A 23,267-nucleotide genomic window follows, 5' to 3' on the forward strand; every position below is an offset into this window, starting at 1 on the left:
GGACAATCTGCCACAGCATATTAACATCCTATGTTGATGTTATATTATTTACTTTTATCAGGGGGAAATGAAAGAGACAAAGTTTGATGCAGCAGAAAACGGTAACAGACCAGTAACCTTGAATAATGAATATACAGTGAGTATATTAGTTTAAAGTTCTATTTTCATATTATTTTGACTTCTGTAAGACCAAATCAACATTGCTTGCATCCTGGAGACCTTCCAAATCTGTTTGAGTATTTATCCCCTGTTATTTTTACCTTTTAAAATATATATAAATTGGAGCAGGATCTTACAACTGAGTCTAATCAGCCTGCATAAAGCTGCTGAGCAGAGCTGAGAGCGTTGTCTCTCTGAAAGGAGGCTGGAGAGCGCACAGCCCTGACCTCTGTGCCTGGAACAGCGAAATCTTTTGTGTTAGTGATGAGTTAGAGAATCACTGTATAGTTAGTACCCTGACGGGTAGGTTATTATTTGTTTTTGATGCCTGAATGTGAAGGCTGTTTATTTTTGTTCCTGCTGCAATAAACGCAGGCTAGACCTGTTTTGGACTGTACCTTGGTGTCACTGTCTTGAACTGCATCACAAAACCCCGCTACCACGGTCTCTACTGCGCCAAATCTCCCACAATATATATATATATATATATATATGAACACTGCACAGCACTTCTTCGTTTCCTTTTAAATGTGCAATCCACAGTACTACTTTTTTTTTTAGATATGGGAACTGCACAGTACAACTTATATTCTGTATATATAGGGATTGCACAGTACCACTACTGTTCTGTATACATAGGCATTGTCCTGTACCACTTCTGTTTTTTTAATATGGGCTCTACACAGAACCACTTCTGTTCTGTATATATGGGCTCTACACAGAACCACTTCTGTTCTGTATATATGGCCCTGCACAGTACCACTTCTGTTCTGTATATATGGGCATTGCACAGTACCACTACTGTTCTGTATACATAGGCACTGCACTGATACTGTAGTGCCTGGGCACTACAGTATCAATTTTATATGAATACTACGTAGTGTCACTTCTAAATAACTAATAGGAATAAATACTGCCTGCGGGACAGAAAACTCTTTAAATTGTGTAAAGAAACAGTATCCAGAAACAGTATATATTCCAAAAACCAGTCTGGGTTTGTCACAGAATTTATTTGGATGCTAGCTATTGGGTCTATTGTGATTCAAGTTCTCATTTTGCTTGTACTCAGAGACTCTTAGTTACTAAATAGCCAATTATAGCTCTTGTTCTTCTTTTCAGACACAAGTTGCAGTGAAGCTGTAATCACATTAAGAAAAGGTCTTCTTGAAGAGCTAAGTGAAGAGAACATAATTCTTCATAGACAGCAGTCACAGATGAACATATTTATTAAAAAAATATTCATCTTATTATAAATATTTTTATTTATCATTTGACAATTCATTCCTCTTCAACATGACTGGACTTATAGGACTGTTTTCATAAGCATCCTGCTACATGAACTAAAGTGAAGGAAGAAATTAGCAGATGGAAAGGAGCAGTTTAGCTATGTAAGTTATTAGTGAACATTTTAGATTCCATACACAATTAGTGAAATGTAACTGATTTTTTTTATCTAACATAAAAGATGCCAATATACAGTAATACTCAACTTCTTATAATATAAGTAGAGTATAACTGTGTTTCATGTACATATTTCTTAACCAAAGAAATCAACAAATATTTGATCAACCACTGTATGTTACAAGTATATACCAAATGAAGGGCAAAATTCAAAAACAAATGACTAATGTATTGCTTGTGCTCTAAGCATTTATGTTTGGAATGTAGGTAAAAGAGTGTAAAAAGTAAATGCATTTTCTGTATTATATTAAAGGTTTTGTCTCACCCACATTACCTCACAGAAAATGCATGCCCGCACAAACTTCTCTTCAATGAAATGTCAATGGGGGCACTTACTGTTACATCGTATAGTAATAAGTTACATCCACCAGCTGCTTAAGAGTAAGTGCATAGACAGACATGGCAGCTTTGTTCTTTCCTTCTTTTATTGTCACCATCCAGAGCAAAGCAGAGTGACATCACATTACCTGCTTATAGTAAGCTGATATGATGGCATCAGTCCTTTTGCAGTAGTTCAAGGCTACAGTATGTTCACAAATGTTTGGTCCCGTAAGAACAAAATTCTTATATTTGATGGGAACAATAACAAAGCATAATGCACAAAGACACCTGACAGATTGCATTATAGGTACATTGGGGGAATTTAATATACACTAGCGCATTATTCTCTGGCCTCCTGATGTATCCCTGAGCCAGCTGCTTTCACATACGGCAGTATAGAATTATACTATTACCTGCGCCCATTTAGATTTGAACAGGCGAAAGCTATAACTAGAGCTAACACGTAAAATTGGAAATCAGGGTAGCCTGCTACTGGCCGTAGTCTCCTGATGTGTCCAGCACGGCAGTGGAGCAGGACATATGACTCCATGGGGATCCCCTTTTTCCTCCCATTTGTGGTGGAGGTGGCGTAAAAGGGAAATAATCACAATTCCTCGTAGTTTGCTAGAAATTATTATGTAAATGTTATAATGTAAATAAATGTGATGTAAAATAAAACAAGATTAATGAATATATGGCTGATATAATTTATTAATATAAGCTCTAATGATGGATAGCTCAATAGAAATAATGGATAACTGAATAAAAATAAACCATACAAAAGGTATACACACCTTATGGTATGGTAAAAAAAATTATGAATTTTCTTTATATATAATGCTTTAAAAACATAAATATAAACACATAGATAATTCTTTAAAAAAATTACCAACTAAGTGCATCCTCTCAAAGAAGGAATTTTCTTATTCCCTCGATATCCTATGAGTATGATCCGAATGCGCATGTCTGCTAGAAATCCTGTCGGCGACGGCAACCTCTGACACAATCCCCTGATGCATGCGCATTACCAGCAGGGTCAGAAAGCTTATTTTCAGCTGAGTAGTTATGCGCGTGTGCGGTGGATGTCGGAGGATGTCGATTGCCATACTGGTGCAGACATGATCAACAGCAGGACATGCATCACAAAACAGAATAACGGTATACATCATTCTAATCGTAACTAATAAATACACCAGGCAGACAATGAAGCAATATTCATAAACCACAATAGGGGGTTACAGGATTGGTTATTCAAGTACTTAAATAGCCAGGCTTTTTCTCATGTGGGAGACACCTCCTGAAGACGCTAAAAGCGCATTGGGGCGAGAGAGAACCGCAGCACAATGTGCAGGTATATATTTCTATATCCATAGCATACATCAGAAGCATGCTAGATATCTTTTATTGGAGACATTGAAGGTCAAAGGCAAGATAGAGATTTAGAATCTAGCATTGAAGTTGTATTTCCTGGCACATTGCTGTAGTGTCACGGGTGCTCCTGCGACCCATGTGTTGTGTTGCAGGCGCACCCGTGTGTCTCCCTATGCCCCCTCACTTCTGCAGCAGCCGCGCTTACCTGTCCGTGTTCCAACGGTGGTCTCCTCGCTTCGGCGCATGCATACCCACCTAGGTCAGCTGCCTTTCCTGTTAAATTCCCAGCCCCTTCCTGTGTTCTCTGCCGGATCTTTGTGCCTCGTGCCATAGAAAAAGCTTGATTCCGTATGTCCTTTGCTTGTATTGAGATTTCCTGTTGTGACCCCGATTCTGTTCCTGACTACGTTCCTCTGCTACCTGCCCTGACCTACTGCTCTGCCTCTGACCTCGATCCTGTGCTGCCTGTCGCGCCTTGGCAACCACTGTGGACAAAGTCAAGCCTGTGGAGCGACCTGTTGGCACCACGCCACAGCGAGTCCAACACGCTTTGCAGCGGGCTCTGGTGGAAAACGGGTGCCACTTAGAATCTGCTCCCAGTTATCGGCTTACGTCATCGTCCGTGGTGATTCAGTGGTTCCACTACTACCCCTGAATCCTGACATGTAGGTTACCCTAATATATTTAGGAACATTTCTAAAGAATTACCTATGTGTTATATTTATGTTTTTTAAGCTTTATATAAATAAAAATTCATAATTTTTTACCATACTTTTTGATATATTCCCTCTGTTTATAATGTGTATATGATTGAGTGAGGGATGCCCATATAAAAAGTTGGACCATTTTTATTTGGTTTCATAAAACAAAGATGACTGATCTAGAAAGGACAACACAATGTAAAAGTTTAGTGTGCTTTAACTCCTAAGGGCTTCTGCGGAAGTTTTCTGGTGGAAAAGGAATGAAAATATCCCCATCCCCCCCAATTCCGAGTATTTTCTGGGAAGCAGGGCTGGCGGTGGCACGGCAGGCACTGCATTTACCATAGTCTCCGCCGGGAAAACTGGCGGAAACTATAGCAGAAATCTAATTCACTGTGGTCTGACTTGGCAAAGATTAAAGATAAAAACAAGAATCCTTCTTTGGCCCCATTCGGAGGGTCTATTACGCTCAATATTTTAACTTCTACAGGAAACAAGCAGTTCTGGCGCTTGAAACGCACTGATTTTTCATTTTGTCTCATGTGGTTGGCCTAAGTCAGTGATGGCCAACCTATGACACGCGTGTCAGCACTGACACACGTAGCCATTTTCAGTGACACACGGCTGCTAGAGAAAAATTGCTGTAGTGCAGTTGTCTGTTGTCTGGGGCCGGTTGGTTGGCGATGTGGTCTGCAGCGAGCGGCTGCATCTCAGTCAGAGAGATCGCAGCTGCTGCTCCTCTCCTCCTGGCCTGCTCTGCGGAGGCCGCCCAATGACGCCAGACTGGAGCGTGGAGACAGAGCAGCCCCAGCTCGCAAAAACGCAACCTATGCTGTGCCTGCGCGGGAACATCTACACAGGAGCTGAAGCGGCCTGAAGAGGAGTAACGGAGGCTCGTGGTGTCGTTGGAGCCTGTGCCAGTTAGGTAAGTTAATTTATTGAGTTGAGCTCTGCTGGGCTGGGCTGTGATGTACACTCTTTGGGGGGCACTTCTCAGGACACAAATGTCCTTCAAACTAGCTGTTGCTGGACTGCCACAGGTTCGCCATCACTGGAAGAATTCCCCCTCCCCCTCACTTATCTTAGTTCATGGCACCCCACACAAGTTAAATAACAGCAAGACCAACAAAAGAAACCAACTGACAGATTAACAAAGAAGTCACTAAGAAAAAGGGTAAGTTAAATAACTATACGTATTTGTTATTTAAACTCTAAATATCACAAAATTAGGTTTTTTTTCTCAAGGTGACACATTTCCCGAGTTATGCTCGGTTTTTTGGCGAATTTTGACACACCAAGCTCAAAAGGTTGCCCATCACTGGCCTAAGTGATTGATTTCCAAGATAAGTTATTTTTGGCTTCATTTTATGATCTCTTTCTGGGGGATAAAATGCAACATTGTAGTATTTTTTTTATTTTGCACGGCTCACCATATGACATGAACAAGATGTTTACTTTATTGTGTGAAACTGAAGCACAATAATGCCTTGTTTATATAATTTCATGTTCTTTTGATTCTATAATATCTTTTTCATTTGCATAACTTTTTTATTTCATCAACTGAATTTCAATTTTCATTATCACCATTTTGGAGAAGGTGTAACTTTTAAATCAATTTATATTTAATTTATAGTCAGATTCATTACAGACTTTACATTATCAAATACATTATGGTTTTCAATCATTCATTTTTAGATGGAACTCTTCCATTTAATCTGGATGAGTTTTAATTCCCAGCACTGTATCAAAATATACTGTCACCATAGAACTAGAACTGTACCTTGGCTCAAAGAAATAAGATTGGTAATTTCATGAGCACTTGGCAATATCCCTAAAAGGGATATTCTCATTTGGGCATTGACATTTAATTATCTGCCATAAACATTTCTTCACTTGGATGATATTTAAAAAATGTACCTGTGTGAAAATAATTTCCTATAAATGTAGCTATGATGTCCCTTAGAAACAAGAGTGTTGTCGTCGGATACAACCACCTCTGCTGCAGTGATAACAAAAACTTTTCTCATATGAATTTCCCGGGAGTTACTGCATGTTCCTCAGCTGTCCTGTATTATTGAATGCTGAATCCAGGTGGTCGGGGGACACTTCAATAGCACATGCAATGTCAGACAGAGGGTAGAGGTGGTGGTATCCAAGGACAGCTGTCTTGTTTCTAAGGAACCATATGACTACATCTATGGGAAATTTTCTTCACACAGATACATTATTTTTTTATAACATCCAATTGAAGAAATTAATATATCAGGTTAATTAGATTAAATGTAAATGTCCAGAAGAGAATACCGCTTTAAGGCATTTTGTTGCAGGAGAACATATTTTAGATATGACATAACATCTTCACATAAGCCATGCCCCGTGGCTCACAAGAGTACGTACAAACTAGTGACATCTGTTTGTTGATAAGATTTTTTCATTGCCAAAGTTCACAAAAATTGATCGTTCTGAAGAAGTAAGACAATAGATTATTTTTTTACTAATGAATTCCAGTAATTATTTTCTGATATTTTTTGACCTTTTCCCTGCCTACTAATATCTTTCAAGATATAGATTGTGGTTTAGAAAATAATTAACTGTACTCCAGGTTATAACACTTAAGGAAGGACCTTTCACTATCTCCACCACTTTACATTTTATAATAGATGCTCCTCATTACAGTGCATTTGGAAATTTTCTTCAATCCTCAATCATCCCTGAGCAAACAGTGGTTAGTTTTGGTGCCCAATAAGCTAATAAGGCTCTCCTGTCCTGTATGCATTCGTGGTCTGGAACTGATAACCTAATTAGCACACTGGCTGCAGTGTCAAAAATAACATAAGTTATTTTGTAGAAAAGGTGGGGATATCCAACTGCATCTAAATCAGTGGAGCAGCAAAAATTAAAGGATGCAAGGATTCTAATGTGTCCTTTTGAAAGGAAAACTAGCACAGCAAAAAGCTAAAATATTTTTTGTACTGTGTTGACAGTGTCATCAGCTTTTTTTAGTTAGGCAATAAAAGTTATGAACAACTATAGTCGATAAAATGATTGTTAGGGTTTTAAGGGCCCTGGACATAAATGTACGTCTAAGTTGGTGGGTAATTCCTGGCAGGTGTCAACAGCTGGGCTCCCGAGGCAACAGAAAGGATTACGATAGTCGCGATCTCAGCTGTTTAACCCTTTAGGCACCACAGTCAAACATGACTGTGGCACCTATAGGACTCTAGTATCTTCTCCCGCCAAGATCGCCCCTGGCCCGGTTCGCTCCGGGTTTGAGGGGTGCTGAACTTCCGATGAAGGTCAAACGCATGCATTTTCAAGCATCACAACAGCTGAGAAGAGAAGATTTATCTAATTATATTGTTGTCAACATGGCATTTAGAAAATGCATGTGTTAACAAGAAGTTAACACCCACCTTACCAGTGTTAACATAGTGTTAATGTGTTTTATCATTGTGTTAACACATGTATTTTGTAAACGGCATGTTAACATCAATGTAATTAGGCAAATCTGCTCATCACAACTATTGTGATGGATAAGACCAGGTGGATCAAAATTTGCAATAATAAGCAAAAACAGTGATACATAAGTGAAAAGTCACTGAATAAGGTATAATAACTGTGCAATGTTATCTGATATGGATAGGCTGAGTCTCTTTTCCATTGGTTAATACTTGCAATTGGTTTTTACTCCTGTCCGCTCTTTCATCAAGTTCTCTTTGATTGGATGGGAGTGCAGGAGGAGTGGCCATGCCCTCGGTATGTCAGCTTTTTCATTCCAATATACACACACCGGCCACTTTATTAGGTACACCATGCTAGTAACGGGTTGGACCCCCTTTTACCTTCAGAACTGCCTCAATTCTTCGTGGCATAGATTCAACAAGGTGCTGGAAGCATTCCTCAGAGATTTTGGTCCATATTGACATGATGGCATCACACAGTTGCCGCAGATTTGTAGGCTGCACATCCATGATGCGAATCTCCCGTTCCACCACATTCCAAAGATGCTCTATTGGATTGAGATCTGGTGACTGTGGAGGCCATTTGAGTACAGTGAACTCATTGTCATGTTCAAGAAACCAGTCTGAGATGATTCCAGCTTTATGACATGGCGCATTATCCTGCTGAAAGTAGCCATCAGATGTTGGGTACATTGTGGTCATAAAGGAATGGACATGGTCAGCAACAATACTCAGGTAGGCTGTGGCGTTGCAACGATACTCAATTGGTACCAAGGGGCCCAAAAAGTGCCAAGAAAATATTCCCCACATCATGACACCACCACCACCAGCCTGAACCGTTGATATAAGGCAGGATGGATCCATGCTTTCACGTTGTTGACGCCAAATTCTGACCCCAGGCAACGTTTTTCCAATCTTCTACTGTCCAATTTCGATGAGCTTGTGCAAATTGTAGCCTCAGTTTCCTGTTCTTAGCCGAAAGGCGTGGCACCCAGTGTGGTCTTCTGCTGCTGTAGCCCATCTGCCTCAAAGTTCGTCGTACTGTGCGTTCAGAGATGCTCTTCTGCCTACCTTGGTTGTAACGGGTGGCAATTTGAGTCACTGTTGCCTTTCTATCAGCTCGAACCAGTCTGCCCATTCTCCTCTGACCTCAACAAGGCATTTCCGCCCACAGAACTGTCGCTCACTGGATGATTTTTCTTTTTCGGACCATTCTCTGTAAACCCTAGAGATGGTTGTGCGTTAAAATCCCAGTAGATCAGCAGTTTCTGAAATACTCAGACCAGCCCTTCTGGCACCAACAACCATTCCACGTTCAAAGGCACTCAAATCACCTTTTTTCCCCATACTGATGCTCGGTTTGAACTGCAGGAGATTGTCTTGACCATGTCTACATGCCTAAATGCATGCCGCCATGTGATTGGCTGATTAGAAATTAAGTGTTAACGAGCAGTTGGACAGGTGTACCTAATAAAGTGGCCGGTGAGTGTAGTATCTACATAAGTAATTTTTGTTTGTATTAATAAATGTATCGGTGCAAATAAGTGATACCACTTATGATGCATGTCTTCCCATTCCCACCCACCCACTCCACTGGGAAAAAAACAAACAAAAAAAAAAAGAGGAAGCTCTTTAACCTCCACTTTTCACTTTTCCCAAGGTCTCCTTTCTAGTCTTAGCCTATTTGTGACCATAGGCTCCATATTTTGAACCACCTCTGAAAACTGATTGCTTTTTCTTTCAAACCTTCTCACACTTCTAACTAGATTTTGCCACTTCAGTGAACACACACATTTTCCTTGCAATACATACACAGGCTAAATGCATAATTTTAACAAGCAGGGGATCCAGATCCTCTTCCTCCACCAAGCCAAAGATTGATAAAGAAACAGAAGGTCTCAATCTCTCCTTCAGTGCCTCTACAGTCTATTCATGCAAACTCTCCCAAAACAGCTATCTTGGGACATTTCCAAATCATCTGGAGAAAGTTGGACGTCAATACGCCACATTTTTTGCATCCTATATTCCCACGAAACCTTTTTCTAACCAAATCTACCGGTGTGTAGTAAAGTCTAAAAATAATATTATGCTGAATGAGTCTATGATTCCAATTGAAAGAGCAATTTTTAATATTTTTATATATCCGTTCCCACCTCCCTTTCCCACTTCATACGTAACGGGACCCATGTCTCCAATTAACTACGTGGCTGTTCAAAAAAAAATTCTATACCTTAGCTATCACTTTACGAGTATTTGTACAACTATGGAAAAACTTGATGCATTCTTGTTTGTGCAATAATTGAGAATATCTAAGAAAATCTTCAACTTTTAATCCATACATATTTCCCATAAATTCAAACAAATGAATTCCATGATTATGTGGGGGGGGGGGGGCGGGGTCACATGAACGGTAGGCATACATCAGGTGATGTGGGTTTAATCTGTACGTTGGCAATCTATGTGTATATATTGTGGGTTTGTATATAGATAGTTATGCTGTGACTAAGGGCCATCCAAGGGCTCAAAATGTGTCAGTCATAAGTGCTATGTTTGTGTAACTAGTCACAACTGGAAGAATAAAGCTTGGCTACCTTTTCCCCATCTCCCTCACCATTACCCACAGGTTATTCTTCAGAGGGCCCACACTCTCTGTTTTTAGTTTCCCATCATTTATATACTTTAAAAATAATTTGGGATTATTTTTACTCTCCTTGGCAATATTTCTCTCAGTCTATTTTTGTTGCCATTCTTTGTTTTTTTACAGAATTTATTTTTCTCTCTATAGTCCTGTAAGGCCTCATCGTTAACTTTGTGTTTTAGCACCTTAAACGCCTTATCTTTCCGCTTATTGCTCTCCTTACCGTACTAGTTAACGACATTGGCTTTTCTTGTTTCTCTTATGCTTTTTACCATATGGCAGGAGTGGGGGACCTATGGCTCGGGAGCCAGATATGGCTCTTTTGTTGGCTCTCAGACAGATCTTTAATAAATAGTGATGGCTGCTGTGTGCATCTTATACTTATCACTGAAACACAGGCAGCGATGTTACCGGTGCTTATGTCCTTTGTACGACCCAGGTGCCATCGCCGCCGTTGTCTAAGCATGGGTCAAAGAGAAGAGCATGGGAGCGATGAGGAGCTGTCTACCTACCTATCTACTGGGGAGCATGTGCTGGGGCTACCTATCTATTGGGAGGCATGTGCTGGGACTACCAATCTACTGGGAGGCATGTGCTGGGACTACCTATCTACTGGGTGTCAGGATTTGGAGTATTGAACTCCCTGGACCACAGCGGACAGACACCTGGGACCAAATTGAAAGTGGCACTGGCACCCGGTCTTCACCAGAGCCTGCCGCATGGTACCAGCCAAAGTTGAGGTACATGATCACTAGGCAGTCTCATGGTAATGAACAGGCAGACGGTCAAGGCAGGCAGCAACCTGCAGGTTTGTGCCCCCCAGTCGATATTGGGGTAATTTAAGTCCCCCATGATAAGTACTTCACTTGTGCCGCATCCATTTGACTTATGATAGGGATGAATTCTATAACCCCCTCTTTAAGAACTTTGTGCTGAATAATTGTGTTTTATAATTTGCTCCCGAGCTCTTAACTTTCTGAATTTTACTCATCTCCAATACATTGACTGGTCCCCCTTGAGGACAAACTTAACACTTAGGAGTTGCTCTGCTGCCTCCATTATAGTTGGATCCTTATAACAAACCCTACGTAATATTTTATTATTCTTTTTCCCTCCCCTTATCTCCACCCATAGGGACTCCACATTTTGATTAGAGTCACCAATGTGATCTTGCAGGACAGGCTTGAAGCAAGATTTTGCATCCCTCCCCCTTTTTTATTTATACAATCATTTCTAAAAAGACTAAAACCCTCTATACTAACAGCCCAGTCATAGTTATTGTCCAGCCAAGTTTCACTGATACTCATATTTGCACTCCATCAGTTCCAGTTCCTCCATTTTGTTTGGGACATTAGTGTACATACACTTTATATGGTTTTTCCTATCGTTCTTATCCCTTGATCTAATCCTAGGCCCCCTTCCTCCCCATGTACCATGACTCTTACCAGTTCTCGATCTACACTGTCTTCTTTCCCTGTACAAGTGTAGTTGCCCCCCCATAGTATAGTTTAAACACTTCTCCAACTTTTTAGCCATTATCTCCCCAAAAACAGCTGCACCCCATTGAGATGCAGCCCAACTCTACCAGAGCCTGTAGCCTACAAAAAAGTCAGCCCAGTTCTTCATGAACCCAAACCCCTCCTACCTACACCAACTTTTGAACCACCTAGTTACCTCCCTAATCACCCACTTCCTTTCTGGTGTGGCATGTGGTACAGGTAGTATTTCAGAGAAAACTACCTTTGAGGTCCTTGCCCAGAGCTTATGACCTAAGACCATGAAATAATTTTTAAGGTCCTTCCCGATCCGCAACACTCCCCCAGAGGAAGCGCTATTGCGAAACATCTGTCGGGGCAGCGTGGTGTGGTGTCCATCCTTTTGGTATGATATAACCAGTGTATTTCTTTAAGTCTATTCCTATACCTCATCATTTGATTTTATTCTACAGTGATAATGGTTTTACCCATTACCATAACATTATATTGAATGGTTAGGATAACTCAGCATGTCAGTTCACTCCCGCGGTGCAGCGTTCGGGCCGTGCGTTCCCGGCAGCTTGCGTTGCGAGTGTGATGCGAGTTCATCGCATCACACTCGCTAGTGTGGAAGGGGCCTTATGGATGAGAAATGGAAGCCAATAAGAATACAAATTTGCTGAGCACTCGCCTCCACTATATTGGGAATTTTATTCAAATTACTATAAACAAATATCTATATTGGATAGAAAAAATGCATAATGCATATAAATTAAAATACAAATAAAATATATAAAATATAGATTTAATAAATGGTGATTTCACATAACATGGACCATGCTGACATGATTATTAATAAACATGGTTATTATTGATTAACATGATCCATGTTATGTGCAATCACCTTTCATGAAATCTACATTTTATGTTTTTATATATTTTATTTGTATTTTAATTTTTAATGCATGGATTATGTATTGTATCTATGCATTTCAAAATACCATATATACTCAAGTATAATCCTAGTTTTTCAGCACAAAAAAAAAAATGTGCTGAAACCCCAAACTCGGCTTATACTTGAGTAAAAAAAAATCAAACCTCACCTTCCCCCGCTGCTGGCTATATACTGGGGTATATGGGCTGGCAGTCTATATACTGGGGGGCAGGTACTGGCTATATACTATGGGGTCGGGTCCAGCAGGCTATATAATGGGGAGGCTGTGACCAATGCATTTCCCACACTCGGCTTATACTCGAGTCAATAGGTTTTCCTAGGTTTTTGTGGTAAAATGATGGGCCTCGGCTTATACTCGAGTATATACGGTAGATCTTTGTATATGGCAATTTAAATAAAATTTCCAATAAAGTGGAGGCCTGTGCTCAGCAATTTTGTATTCTTTTTGGCAAAATTAAACATGACTGGCTCTTGAGGGATTCTTGACACTCACAATAAAACGTCAGCCAGCCCTGTGAAATCAGCAGGCTTGCTAGAAGATTTTCTTGTAGAAACAATATCATTCATGAATGGGATGATTTTTCAAGTCTGTAATAGACCTGGCTCATGAAAACCTTCTAAATCACCCACTACTTTGCATTACTTTATATTAAAAATGCATCCAATGGAGTAACTCTTTCCCTACTAAATTGGTTTGGTCATCAATAAAAATTAACTTTGAGTAATTACACTTTGATGCAACACAATACAGAATGTTTAACATAGACTTTGCAACATATAAAAAGTATGGTATGTGTGGGGAAAAAAGATACTGATAAGTTTAACAGCTTGTATTATAAAACCAAACATTTCCTTCTGTTAATCACGAGATAAATCCAACTTTTAAAAAGAGTAGATTGGATAATGCAATACATAGATGATCTTTTATAGATGTTAGGTCCTCACGATTCATGCATCTTATAAATAAGAATTGTGGTAGTGCCTCTTGAATTAAAAAAAAACATTCTTGTTTATTACACAACAGAAAATAGATGTTGATATCTAGTAGTTCTAGCAAAGTATATTTATTTAACAACTGGTAAAAATACCAGACTACAGGACAGCAGTCTTTGCTGCTTTATAACGCACGCCATTTGAAGGGCAAGAGATACAACTGTACATCTAAATATACAATCATTACAATGTTATTAACTATCACAACTGATATCTAAAAATGTGATGCAAAATAAAAATGTCAAGAGAATTAAAACTGTTTGTGCTATGGGAAAACTCAGTTCACTCTATATTGTTTTTATACAATTACATAATTAAGGATGTACCTTGTTAAATGATATTAGAGCTTTGGGAGTAAAATGGATGTATACACCAGAACTCAAAATAATAGTCTATAAACAGCAATGCAAGGTCAATGTAATCAAGCAGAAAAATAAAATGTGTGTTCAAGAGGGAAATCACTGATAATATGGCCTGTATCTAGCCTGATCAGGATGATGCGGCCCAGGAATAGGGGCTTGGTTGGGAGGACCCTGCATTCGTGGTGGTGGTGGAGGTCCCCTGGGTGCAGGCCATATGCCTGGGCTAATTCCACCAGGCTGTGTAAAAGGTGGGCTAAGAGTTCCTTGCTCTTCATTAAACTGTGGTAGAGAGTTAGGGTTATAATGATGTGGAGGAGGGGCATTTACAGGTGGCCCGCCATGTTGTGGTGGTGGAGGTCCTGGAGGAGGATGATTCATGTAAGGCGGCAACTGAGCAATTATATGTCCAGGTGGAGGTGTAATTGGCGGTGGAGCAGTAGTCAAGGGTGGTGGGGGTCCTTGGCTGTACACCATGTGGGGTGTACCAGCTCCTTGAGGTGGATGTTGCATTGGATGACTTATTGGAGGTGGTGGTGGAGGGGGTGGTGCATAATGTTGCTGTGGAGGCATAATATGATGAGGATGAGTTACTACTGGTTGACCAGGATACTCAGGGTGGTGAAGAGATGGACCAGGTGCTTGAGGAGCTTCCCTAGCCCCTGAACCAGAATCATCTTGTATAGGTACTGTTATTAAATTGCTGTGTTTTCTAGTATTAATTCTGAAAGCATCTTGAGGAACATTGCGGGGTGGAGGTGGAGCCATGGACATTTCTGCAGGAGAAGCACGCATATCTTCATGCTGCTGATTAAAATGCTCGTGAGGCACATGCTGAATTGGTGGTGGGGGCATCAGTATGTGCTGCTTTGGTGGCATGTGACTCAAAAGGTGTTTGTCTGGGGGCATAATGAAACGATCAGCCAAATCAGTGGGTGGTGGAGCCATAGGAGGATGTATTGGTTCAGGCTGTGGCCGAGCGGCTGGCTTTGCTGCTCTCATATGCCGATGATTAATATGCGCCTGCAGGTCTCTCTGGGACAGGTAAGTTCTCTTGCATCCTTGCACGATACTGCACATAAAGAGTGTGCCACGTACACACTGCTCAATTCTTTGAACTGGATCATTACAGCTGTAAAAGAAAACATCTTATGTTAGAATTTAGCTGGCAGATTTGTATTTCTCAATGGCTATTGCTCCTAAAAAAAATTCTGTAATGACAAAAGGTACATTGAAAAAATGTAAAAAGGAAAAAAAATAACTGCAAATACAGGCACTGTAAAGAATACAGATTTTCAGCTGTGCCATGTTGGATTACATTCAATAGAAAGCCATAAATAAGATGTTTTTATCGAAACGAGTAGGCTAGTTTCAGTCTTTCACATGCATATTTTCCACATTGTATGTGTAACTTGAGGTATTGTCACAAAGGGGTTAAGTGTACTTTATGAGGAAAATTATTTCAACAAAATGAACTTTTCATGGGATCACCTTTATTATAGAAAGGTAAACAAGTGTATGCTCTCTAGCTGCCACATTGATGGACCCTTGCCAATCACAAGAATAGGGTTCAGTGTTCAAGTTTGCACCTTACTGCAGGACCACACTAAGGAGATTGATAAATGATAAAGCATATGTGTAGGTGACAGCAACCAGGCAGGCATTACCATCTTAATGAGGCCAATAGAAGGCGGATTTAGATTTTTCAGCATTTTTTTCTCTCTGTGTTAAAAGTCAATTCTCATTGCAAAAGGAAGTTGAATGTTCTTTTCTTTGCAGGCGGATGTTACCGCTTGCAGAAAAAAGTGACAGACCATATATTCTGATAAAAATACAGGGCACAAGGGTCAAATCCTGAAATTTGAAATTTCTATTTAAAAAATCTCTTTCAAATTCAACTGTATACAGTCAATCTTAGGCCCTATGCAGATGAACGTATGGGGACTGTTGCTTCAGCCGTACAATTTGTGCCACATTACGGACTCCAAAGAGGTCTATGACACCCGGTAAGCACACGTTGTCTCACTGTACCATAACCAAGCATGGCGGCTGCACAAGGTCGTGTAGGACATATCCTATATTATGTTGTATTATTGCGCAGCCATTCGGCTTTTAACGGAGGATGGGGGTAAACTAGTAGAGATTGTGCTATTAAGATCACAAATGCACATTTTCTTTCAATAAAGCCAGCATCCCCGATCCCCCTGAGGACGCCACGGCATGTGGCGAAACATGTCGGGTGGGCTAATATGCTAGTTTTTAAATTCAGAGGCAGTAGATAGCTAGACACCTAGGGTGCAAGAATAGCAAATCAGAAATACAGCAATCTAGCCGCAGCAGAGATCACCTAGACTAGTCTATAGAAGATACCGGCAAGAGCTGCAACACTCCGTGGGGCTCCGCTACTAACAGCCCTGAGGATTGGACTTACAGTCCTATGGGCAGTAGAGTACATAAAGTGGGTATACTAACGCAATATTAAACATACCTAATAAAGGGACACGGACCCCCACCGTAGTTACAGCTCTGAAATCTCTTGCTTCGAGGACTGTGTGCATTATCAGTCCCCCTCCCTCTCTAACTATAGTTGATAAATGCTGCCTGATAAACCTTGATCACCCAGTTAAGGTGTAAACTGTAGCACCTGCACTCTGTAAACTTTTAAACACTTCTCTGGACGGAGTTCATCCACTTTTTAGCGAATACTAATAAAAGTTATATTTTAAGTGACCAATGGGTTCACGTGTCCCTGTAGGACAATTTTTTTTTTGTGTTAAGTTAAATTCAAACCTAGTCACAATGTGGTCCAAGTGAAAAAAAACTCCTTTGATGATTATCCTGGATATGACTCCCAGTCTGCCAGTGAACCACATCCCCTTGTTTTGACATTTCTGTCTCTTCAAATCTTGGGCACTGTCCTGCTTCCTTGTTCCTGATTAGCAGTTCTAACTGTTAGGCCATGCTGCTGTATAGAAGTAGTACTTAGGGACTGTCTGCCAATATTCAACTAGACATATAAAGCTCTGTTTACTTATAGGAAATGCTGTTTTTTTTTTTTTTAACACATTGCCTCGTGTTACATTCATGTCCTGTGTCCTGACTGATGTTTGCCCCTAAGTTTCGCCATATCTACTACAGGTATGTCTCGGACCACATGAAATCACGGCATATAATTACATAAAGTTGATTTAATGGGGATGAGAGGGAAACAATTTTTAGCTAAAAGAAGTGTAATTAATAGAACTCTGGGAACCGGTAACTAGCTGTATATGCGAAAATGTGGCGACAGGTCACCTTTAATTCTAGTTAACTTGAAATAGTCAGAAGGATTGAAAAAGAAGGATAATGATAAAGCCAATTAGAAACCTCCAACAACTGGTACCTGTGGGCATATAGAATTAGAACACTTATTGACCTGTTGATGGGGAGATGAGGGTCTTGGAGGGACTTTCCTCAAACAGTCTATGTAAAATCGGTTTGTAAAAATTCCAAAAAGGGGGGGGGGGGGAAATCACTGAACTTGAAGAACCTACCTCACACGTTTATAGGTGTCAGTACTCTCTTCAACAAGTGTTCTTTTGAGAAAAAGGGGGAAAAAATAGATATACCATGAGAGCAGATTTCACACTTTTAGGCTACAGAAAAACAATGACTATTATTGAGGATAACTAATCGCCTTTTAGGTATATTACATTATTACTACACATATAAACTAATATTAAAAGGTAAATTGTATAACAAAGGCCATACCAAATATAATTTTGTCTGAATATGACTAAATGTTATCCACATCAATAAATCTATGCTAAAATGTAAAAATGTGCATTTTACTTGATAAACAAAACAGAATTTTGAGGCAGAAAAGACAAGATAAACTTACCCTGGACAAAGCTTATCTGCCTTTTTCTCATGTAGCAGGGCACAGTCATAACAGAAAACATGCTTGCAAGGAATCTGAAAGAAATACATGAAGAGTGGATCATAATAAGTAACTGGCTGTCCTAGAAGAACACAACCATACTCCATGCTAACCATACTACATCTAACAGGAAATTTATTGAATACTGTGTCTTGCCATAAAAAAAAAAAAAAATTAAATAATCCTCTGGATAAAAGTAGGAAGCAGAGAATTTCCCAGAACTCCAAGCATTCTTGGAACAATACAGCTGAGTAGGAAGTTCATATAACACAGCATTATTGATGCGGACCAGGAAGAAGGAGTCTCATTCAGAGGGTAAGTCGATAAATGACTGATCACTGAAAGCCCCACCCATCTTAAAGAACCCTATTCCTCCTTACTGCACAACCATAGTAAGAATCCAGTATCTGTGCCACAGTTTTTGTAATAAAGACTATAGCAACAAACAAATTGATCAAATCGCAAACAAGGACACTTCTAGTGACTGGTGTGGGTCCCAGGCAATGGGACATTAACCCCTACCCTAAAGACAAGTGTAAAAATTTAAGGCCAAATCCCTATGAAAACCTCTACTGTACTGATCATGTTGTAAATTTGCATTTGAGAGGCAAGGGTACAATATTCTCAAGCAGCGTGTGCTGAATGCTGCCAGTTAGTCAGATTTTCTGAAGAAACATTGCCAGCAGTTTCACTTTACCACTACCTTCTACAAAAACCCCTGGTGATCTGTGAAGGAGAAAACCTTGGCCCAGAACACCAAAGCAGACATACAAGTTCCCCACTTACCATTCTTCCGTATATTTTAATAGGCAGGCCACATTTGTCACAGAAATGAACAGGTGTATCGTCCCTTTCTCCTATAAGATTAAGCTGCAAAAACAAACCAAGTATTAAAATGTGTATCTGCACCAGTTTTCCACGTTAATGTCAAGGCCATTCTTTTTTTCTTCCTTCTACAAGTTATAACGTTTTTTATTTTTGTGTTCCGATATCGATACTTTCAAGAAAAGAAAAAAGTATTATCTGGATTCATTGTTTAGCGCGCAATCTCATCGGACGTTTAGAAATGCAATGCAAATGTCTTGGGGCGGCAGCCCAATTGCATATGGGTTTCCAATTAAACCCATGCGATCATTAACGTTCAAGGTGAAGGTTGTCCTGGTACTGTTAATATACAATGTAGAATTTATTTTGTGTCATACATTTTTAATAATTCAGCAGTATTATAAAAAAAAAACAATACAAAATAGATAATGTAGCGATATATATAGAGATCCATCTATATATAACAGTACATTGAGCTGGTGTCACAGTGTAACTTAATAGAAGCTCTAGTGCAAATAAATCCTCCCATTGAGACCCAGTCAGCCCATTGTCCAGTGGATAGAGGCGATGTCCTGTATCTCTACAGCAGGTAGAGTATGGAGGTTCTGAATTCAAAACCTGGGCAAAGAATTATTTAATTGAAGAACATGAAATAATAAAGCTTGGCCACATTTATTATGCAGTCTATGCCACAATCCTGGACTGCACATAAATACATGTACAAACGGCGCAATATGCATGCCGCTGCATAATCCTGTGCGCAGAAAGGGGGCGCTCCAGTGTGTACTCACACTGGCCACCAAAATTATGTCGGCAAGTCAACAGAACTTTAATGAAGACTAAGATCTGGCCTTCATGAATGTGTCGCCCAATGCACGGCTGCCTTACTATTAGTAAATCTGGGCCTTTGTGTTTGGGGAAGCCCTGGGAAATGTAGAAACAAAATATATATGAGCAGTTCATGGTCTTTCCCAGAGGTTGTGGATCCTGATCTGCCACTGCCCGACACATCTATTCAATGGATTCCCTTCCTGAGGTCTCCTCTAAAGATTCCCCTGCAGACAGCTACAAGGAGTATGTACAAAATCAGAAGTCATCCAGTGTTATTTTGGGGTTGGTATCTCCTATTGCTGAAAAATTTAAAGAACTTTTTTTTGAGGGCAGGAGTATAAAAGCATCAATTCTGTACTGGATTTTTTGTGTGTGTGTGTGTGTTCACCATATAGCCTAATAATCATATTATCTTTATTCTATGGGTCAATAAGATTAAGGGGATACCATACTTTTCTTACATTTTACTAAATTTTCAAAATAAAACCCTAATGTGGGGAAAAAATCTATCATTTTTGCATTGCCGTCTTCCAAGTGGCATAACACTTACTTTTTTGGCCATGGAGCTGGTTGATGGCAGTATCATTCTGGATTACATTCTGGATTATCATCGTCGCACTTACAGCAGTATTTAACGGGTTAAACACCCACGGGTGTTACAGCGGGGTGTCGGCTGTCAATTACAACCGACACGGCTCAGATCAACTCTGCAGCCGATATATCAGAAGCTGAGCGTTAAGTCGCTGCACTCAGTGTCCGTTATATCGGGCGCAGAGCGCTAACAGGCTAATGATGTTTATTTTATAAATATCACCAATTCAATGGATTCCACTTATAGATCTGTGAAAAACAAAATAATACACATACTAATGTTTGCTATTATTTCACTGAAACACTGTACCTTAAAGTCCCAAAAGACGTGAGCAGGAAATCGTCTTTGATTGCCAAATATATCACTTGCTTTGTTGTCATACCTTTCATCTTCATTGTAATCAAAGCCTTCTTGAAAGAAAGGAAAAAAAGCTAGAGCTGTAATCAAACATATACCCAATAATGTGGGAAAAAACATAGTCTACATTAAAGGGGTAGTACTAACTTACAAAATTATCCCCTATCTTCATTTTCTAGAGCCTTATTGATCACCTTGTTATCCCATAAGGCAGTGGTGGCGAACCTATGGCACGGGTGCCAGAGGTGGCACTCTGAGCCCTTTCTGTGGGCACCCAGCACAGAATTTACCAGATAGGACTCAAGGCTTCCTCCTGCAGTCCAAGACAGCCCAGGACGCGCCATGCTCAGTGCTATTTTAACAAGATGGATTATGGTTGGAGCTCCTGCTTCGGGTCCCCTGATTCTTCCTCTTCAGGGGACCCTGGAGGGAAGCTACAATCCAAATGTCTCCTGCTTTCTATTGTATTGGTGACCTCAGGACGCCAATATGATTGAAACTTGTGATACAGCAGAGATCAATAGGTTACTGCTTAAAATGTCATGTTGGCACTTTGCGACATAAAAGTGGGTTTTGGTTGTGGTTTGGGCACTCTGTATGAATCACACAGTGATTCCTTCGCCATCACTGCCATTAGGAATATATTCCTCAGTTAGTACAACCTCTCTAAAAGGAGCAACTAGTTAAGAAAATCTATCATGTTCAAAAAATTCATCTTGGCTACAAAAAATATTTCTGTAGGACCATTCTATTCAGCTTTACAAAGAAAAACAACCGATTTAAAAATAGGTTCTCAAAGAATCAGAAATAATGTGGCAGTTTTGTATAAGAACAAAAGAAAAAAACTCTCTCTGGTACCTTCAGTCAAGAGACCAGTGTGATAAGATGACAGAGCTAACCCATGGCAACAACAGTCATTTGCCATTCAATCAGATGTGACCACTGAGGCGAGCAATACAAGAAACGTAATGTCAACCCCTCCAGTTCGACAGGACAAGAAGCGTTGGAGACGGAGAGCTTCTGAGTAAATTAGTAAAGTTCTTTCCAGTTAGAAAATACAGTTTTAGTTAAAGTAGACCACAAATGCTGTACAACTGCATATTTCTGACAAAATGGATTACAGCCCCAGTTAAATCATGAGCTGAAGTACTGTGACCTCACTAAAGCACTGTAGCTTTACTCAGCAGTATCCCATGTAACGGGGTAAAATAAGTCAACATTTCCCTAGGAATAAGTATACGGCAGCACTCAAACACATTATGCCCATAGAATCGGACCCATGTGCAGGTCAGATCCCATGGACTGAATATATTGCTGAAAACTGTAGTACTTGCATCATTCAGAAAGTACTCCTACTCCTGAGCTGCATCGTAAAAAGTGTTGCAGTGACAGCGCTGCTGTTTGGTCAGCAAGCAGGGACTACTTGCATCATATTTCTGTATCAAACAAGGACTCTTAATTGTGTGCAATGTACCTGAACACGGGTCAGATTCGATTGGCACAACACATACATGTGAATGCAGCCTTAAGATTTACAAAAAAAAAAAGCGCATGGTGTAGAAACTGAAAAATCTGGAATAAATGGTCACTAAGCGTTACTACTTAACAAGAATCTATACCTTCTTCACCTTGCTGTGGCTTTGAAGGGATCCTATTCATATTCCTCATTGGTCGAGCTGGGAGTTTATTTTTGTTTGGTTGCTTGGAGATCAGTTTGATTGGAATCCGTCGTCTGACATCTAATCCACTCAGAGATCCCATGCTGTTCGTCCCTTGTAAATCATTGTCTAATGTGGGGTGCAACAAAAAAATTATTAAAGTTCAAAAAGGAAGGAAAATAATCAAAAGTATTCAATGACCTGTTAAATTCAAAGACTGCAGAGGGGAAGACTCACTGAGATATACATGGTCAAATCTGAGGCAGATTTTCTACCATACAAATGATATGTGTGGGCTTCCCAAGCAAATTATGTTTCTCATGGGTACAACAACTGGGAATAAATGTCACTTTACAACCAAGTAATCTGACCTGTGATACTACATGTTTATATGGTGGCCGTAAGTACAAGATGTATGTCAGCCAAAGCGAACACCCGATCTCATGATGGGCAGGTCCACACAACGCAGTCCTATACAATAACCGAGCAGTGAAAGCGCCCACAATGACAGGGGAAGCTCCCATATACCAACAGGAAGCAGCGGCGTAACAAGGCCGCAGACCAGTGCCAGGCACTGATAACAAGTGACCCCCTCTGCTGACCGCCATTACACGGTGACTGAGGGAAGGGCAAGACACGGTGTGGAGGACATGGGCTCAATACTAATTAGCTCATCTAGCTCGGCTTTACTTACCACTATGGTCCATGATGCGGCGCGGGGCACTCCGGGACCGGAAGCCACGAAGAGTTCCGAGGAAGAGGAAAGAACGCAGCCGCCGTCACTCTGGAGCGCGCACGCGCCGGGGTCAGCGCTTGTAGAGCGCAAGCTCAGGGTGAGGGCGGGGACCCGAGAGCACGTCACTAGGGGAGGCAGGGTGGCGGGAATGCTAGAGTTGGAGCAGGCTAGCAGCGCGTATTTTCTTTCCGTATTGGTTGCGTGGCTGAAGAGTGTTCTGCATGTGTGTGTATGCGACTCCTTAGCACATTAGAGCGTGTTTTAGTTTAATTCATATTATTCCGTTTGTCAAATGCTGTTTTTTGCAGGGTTTGGTAAGTGAGAAATGCCGTTTCCCGTGGTCGCACTGGGGTACCAAGGGCCACAGGTGAAAATGCTTCTGGGGGCCCACCCTACTGCTACACAGAAATATGACCTATATCGAGGGTGTCTGGGAATGTGCAGGCATTGTAGGG

General features: G+C 40.5%; 2 protein-coding genes across 6 annotated transcripts in view; one reads left to right on the plus strand and one right to left on the minus strand.

Annotated features, from left to right (window-relative positions):
* LOC140127005 (chloride anion exchanger-like) overlaps positions 1-2,632 on the plus strand; it is a 28,367-nt gene extending 25,735 nt beyond the window's left edge. The window contains exons 20-21 of the mRNA XM_072147137.1: positions 62-136; positions 1,279-2,632. Of these exons, the coding sequence (XP_072003238.1) occupies positions 62-136; positions 1,279-1,302 (99 nt within the window). The 3' untranslated portion in view covers positions 1,303-2,632. The remainder of the gene's footprint in view (positions 1-61; positions 137-1,278) is intronic.
* A 10,895-nt stretch (positions 2,633-13,527) lies between these two features.
* Positions 13,528-22,930, minus strand: CBLL1 (Cbl proto-oncogene like 1). Of its 5 annotated transcripts, none has more exons than XM_072147142.1 (7): positions 22,771-22,930; positions 22,047-22,205; positions 20,371-20,471; positions 18,600-18,683; positions 17,775-17,848; positions 17,428-17,469; positions 13,528-15,026 (listed from the first exon to the last, which is right to left on the minus strand). In XM_072147142.1, the coding sequence occupies exons 1-7, from the start codon at positions 22,781-22,783 to the stop codon at positions 13,994-13,996; spliced, it is 1,506 nt and encodes a 501-aa protein (XP_072003243.1). In that variant the 5' UTR covers positions 22,784-22,930; the 3' UTR covers positions 13,528-13,993. The 5 variants fall into 5 exon arrangements, with proteins under 5 accessions (XP_072003243.1, XP_072003244.1, XP_072003242.1 ...); XM_072147143.1 differs by having other exon boundaries at positions 20,371-20,468; positions 22,771-22,929; XM_072147141.1 differs by having other exon boundaries at positions 20,371-20,468; positions 22,038-22,205; positions 22,771-22,929.
* Between the last annotated feature and the right edge of the window lie 337 nt (positions 22,931-23,267).

The sequence above is a fragment of the Engystomops pustulosus genome, chromosome 4, assembly GCF_040894005.1.
Source record: "Engystomops pustulosus chromosome 4, aEngPut4.maternal, whole genome shotgun sequence".
Classification (NCBI taxonomy): Eukaryota; Metazoa; Chordata; class Amphibia; order Anura; family Leptodactylidae; genus Engystomops; species Engystomops pustulosus.

Excerpts from the sequence above, each read along its gene's own strand:
- CBLL1 (XM_072147140.1), bottom strand. Across the intron at positions 20,472-22,037 it reads GCCACAGCAAGGTGAAGAAG|AAGGCTTTGATTACAATGAA; the intron begins GTATAGATTCTT and ends CTTTCTTTCAAG. Across the intron at positions 17,470-17,774 it reads GCAGATAAGCTTTGTCCAGG|AACACTTGTTGAAGAGAGTA; the intron begins GTAAGTTTATCT and ends TTTTCTCAAAAG.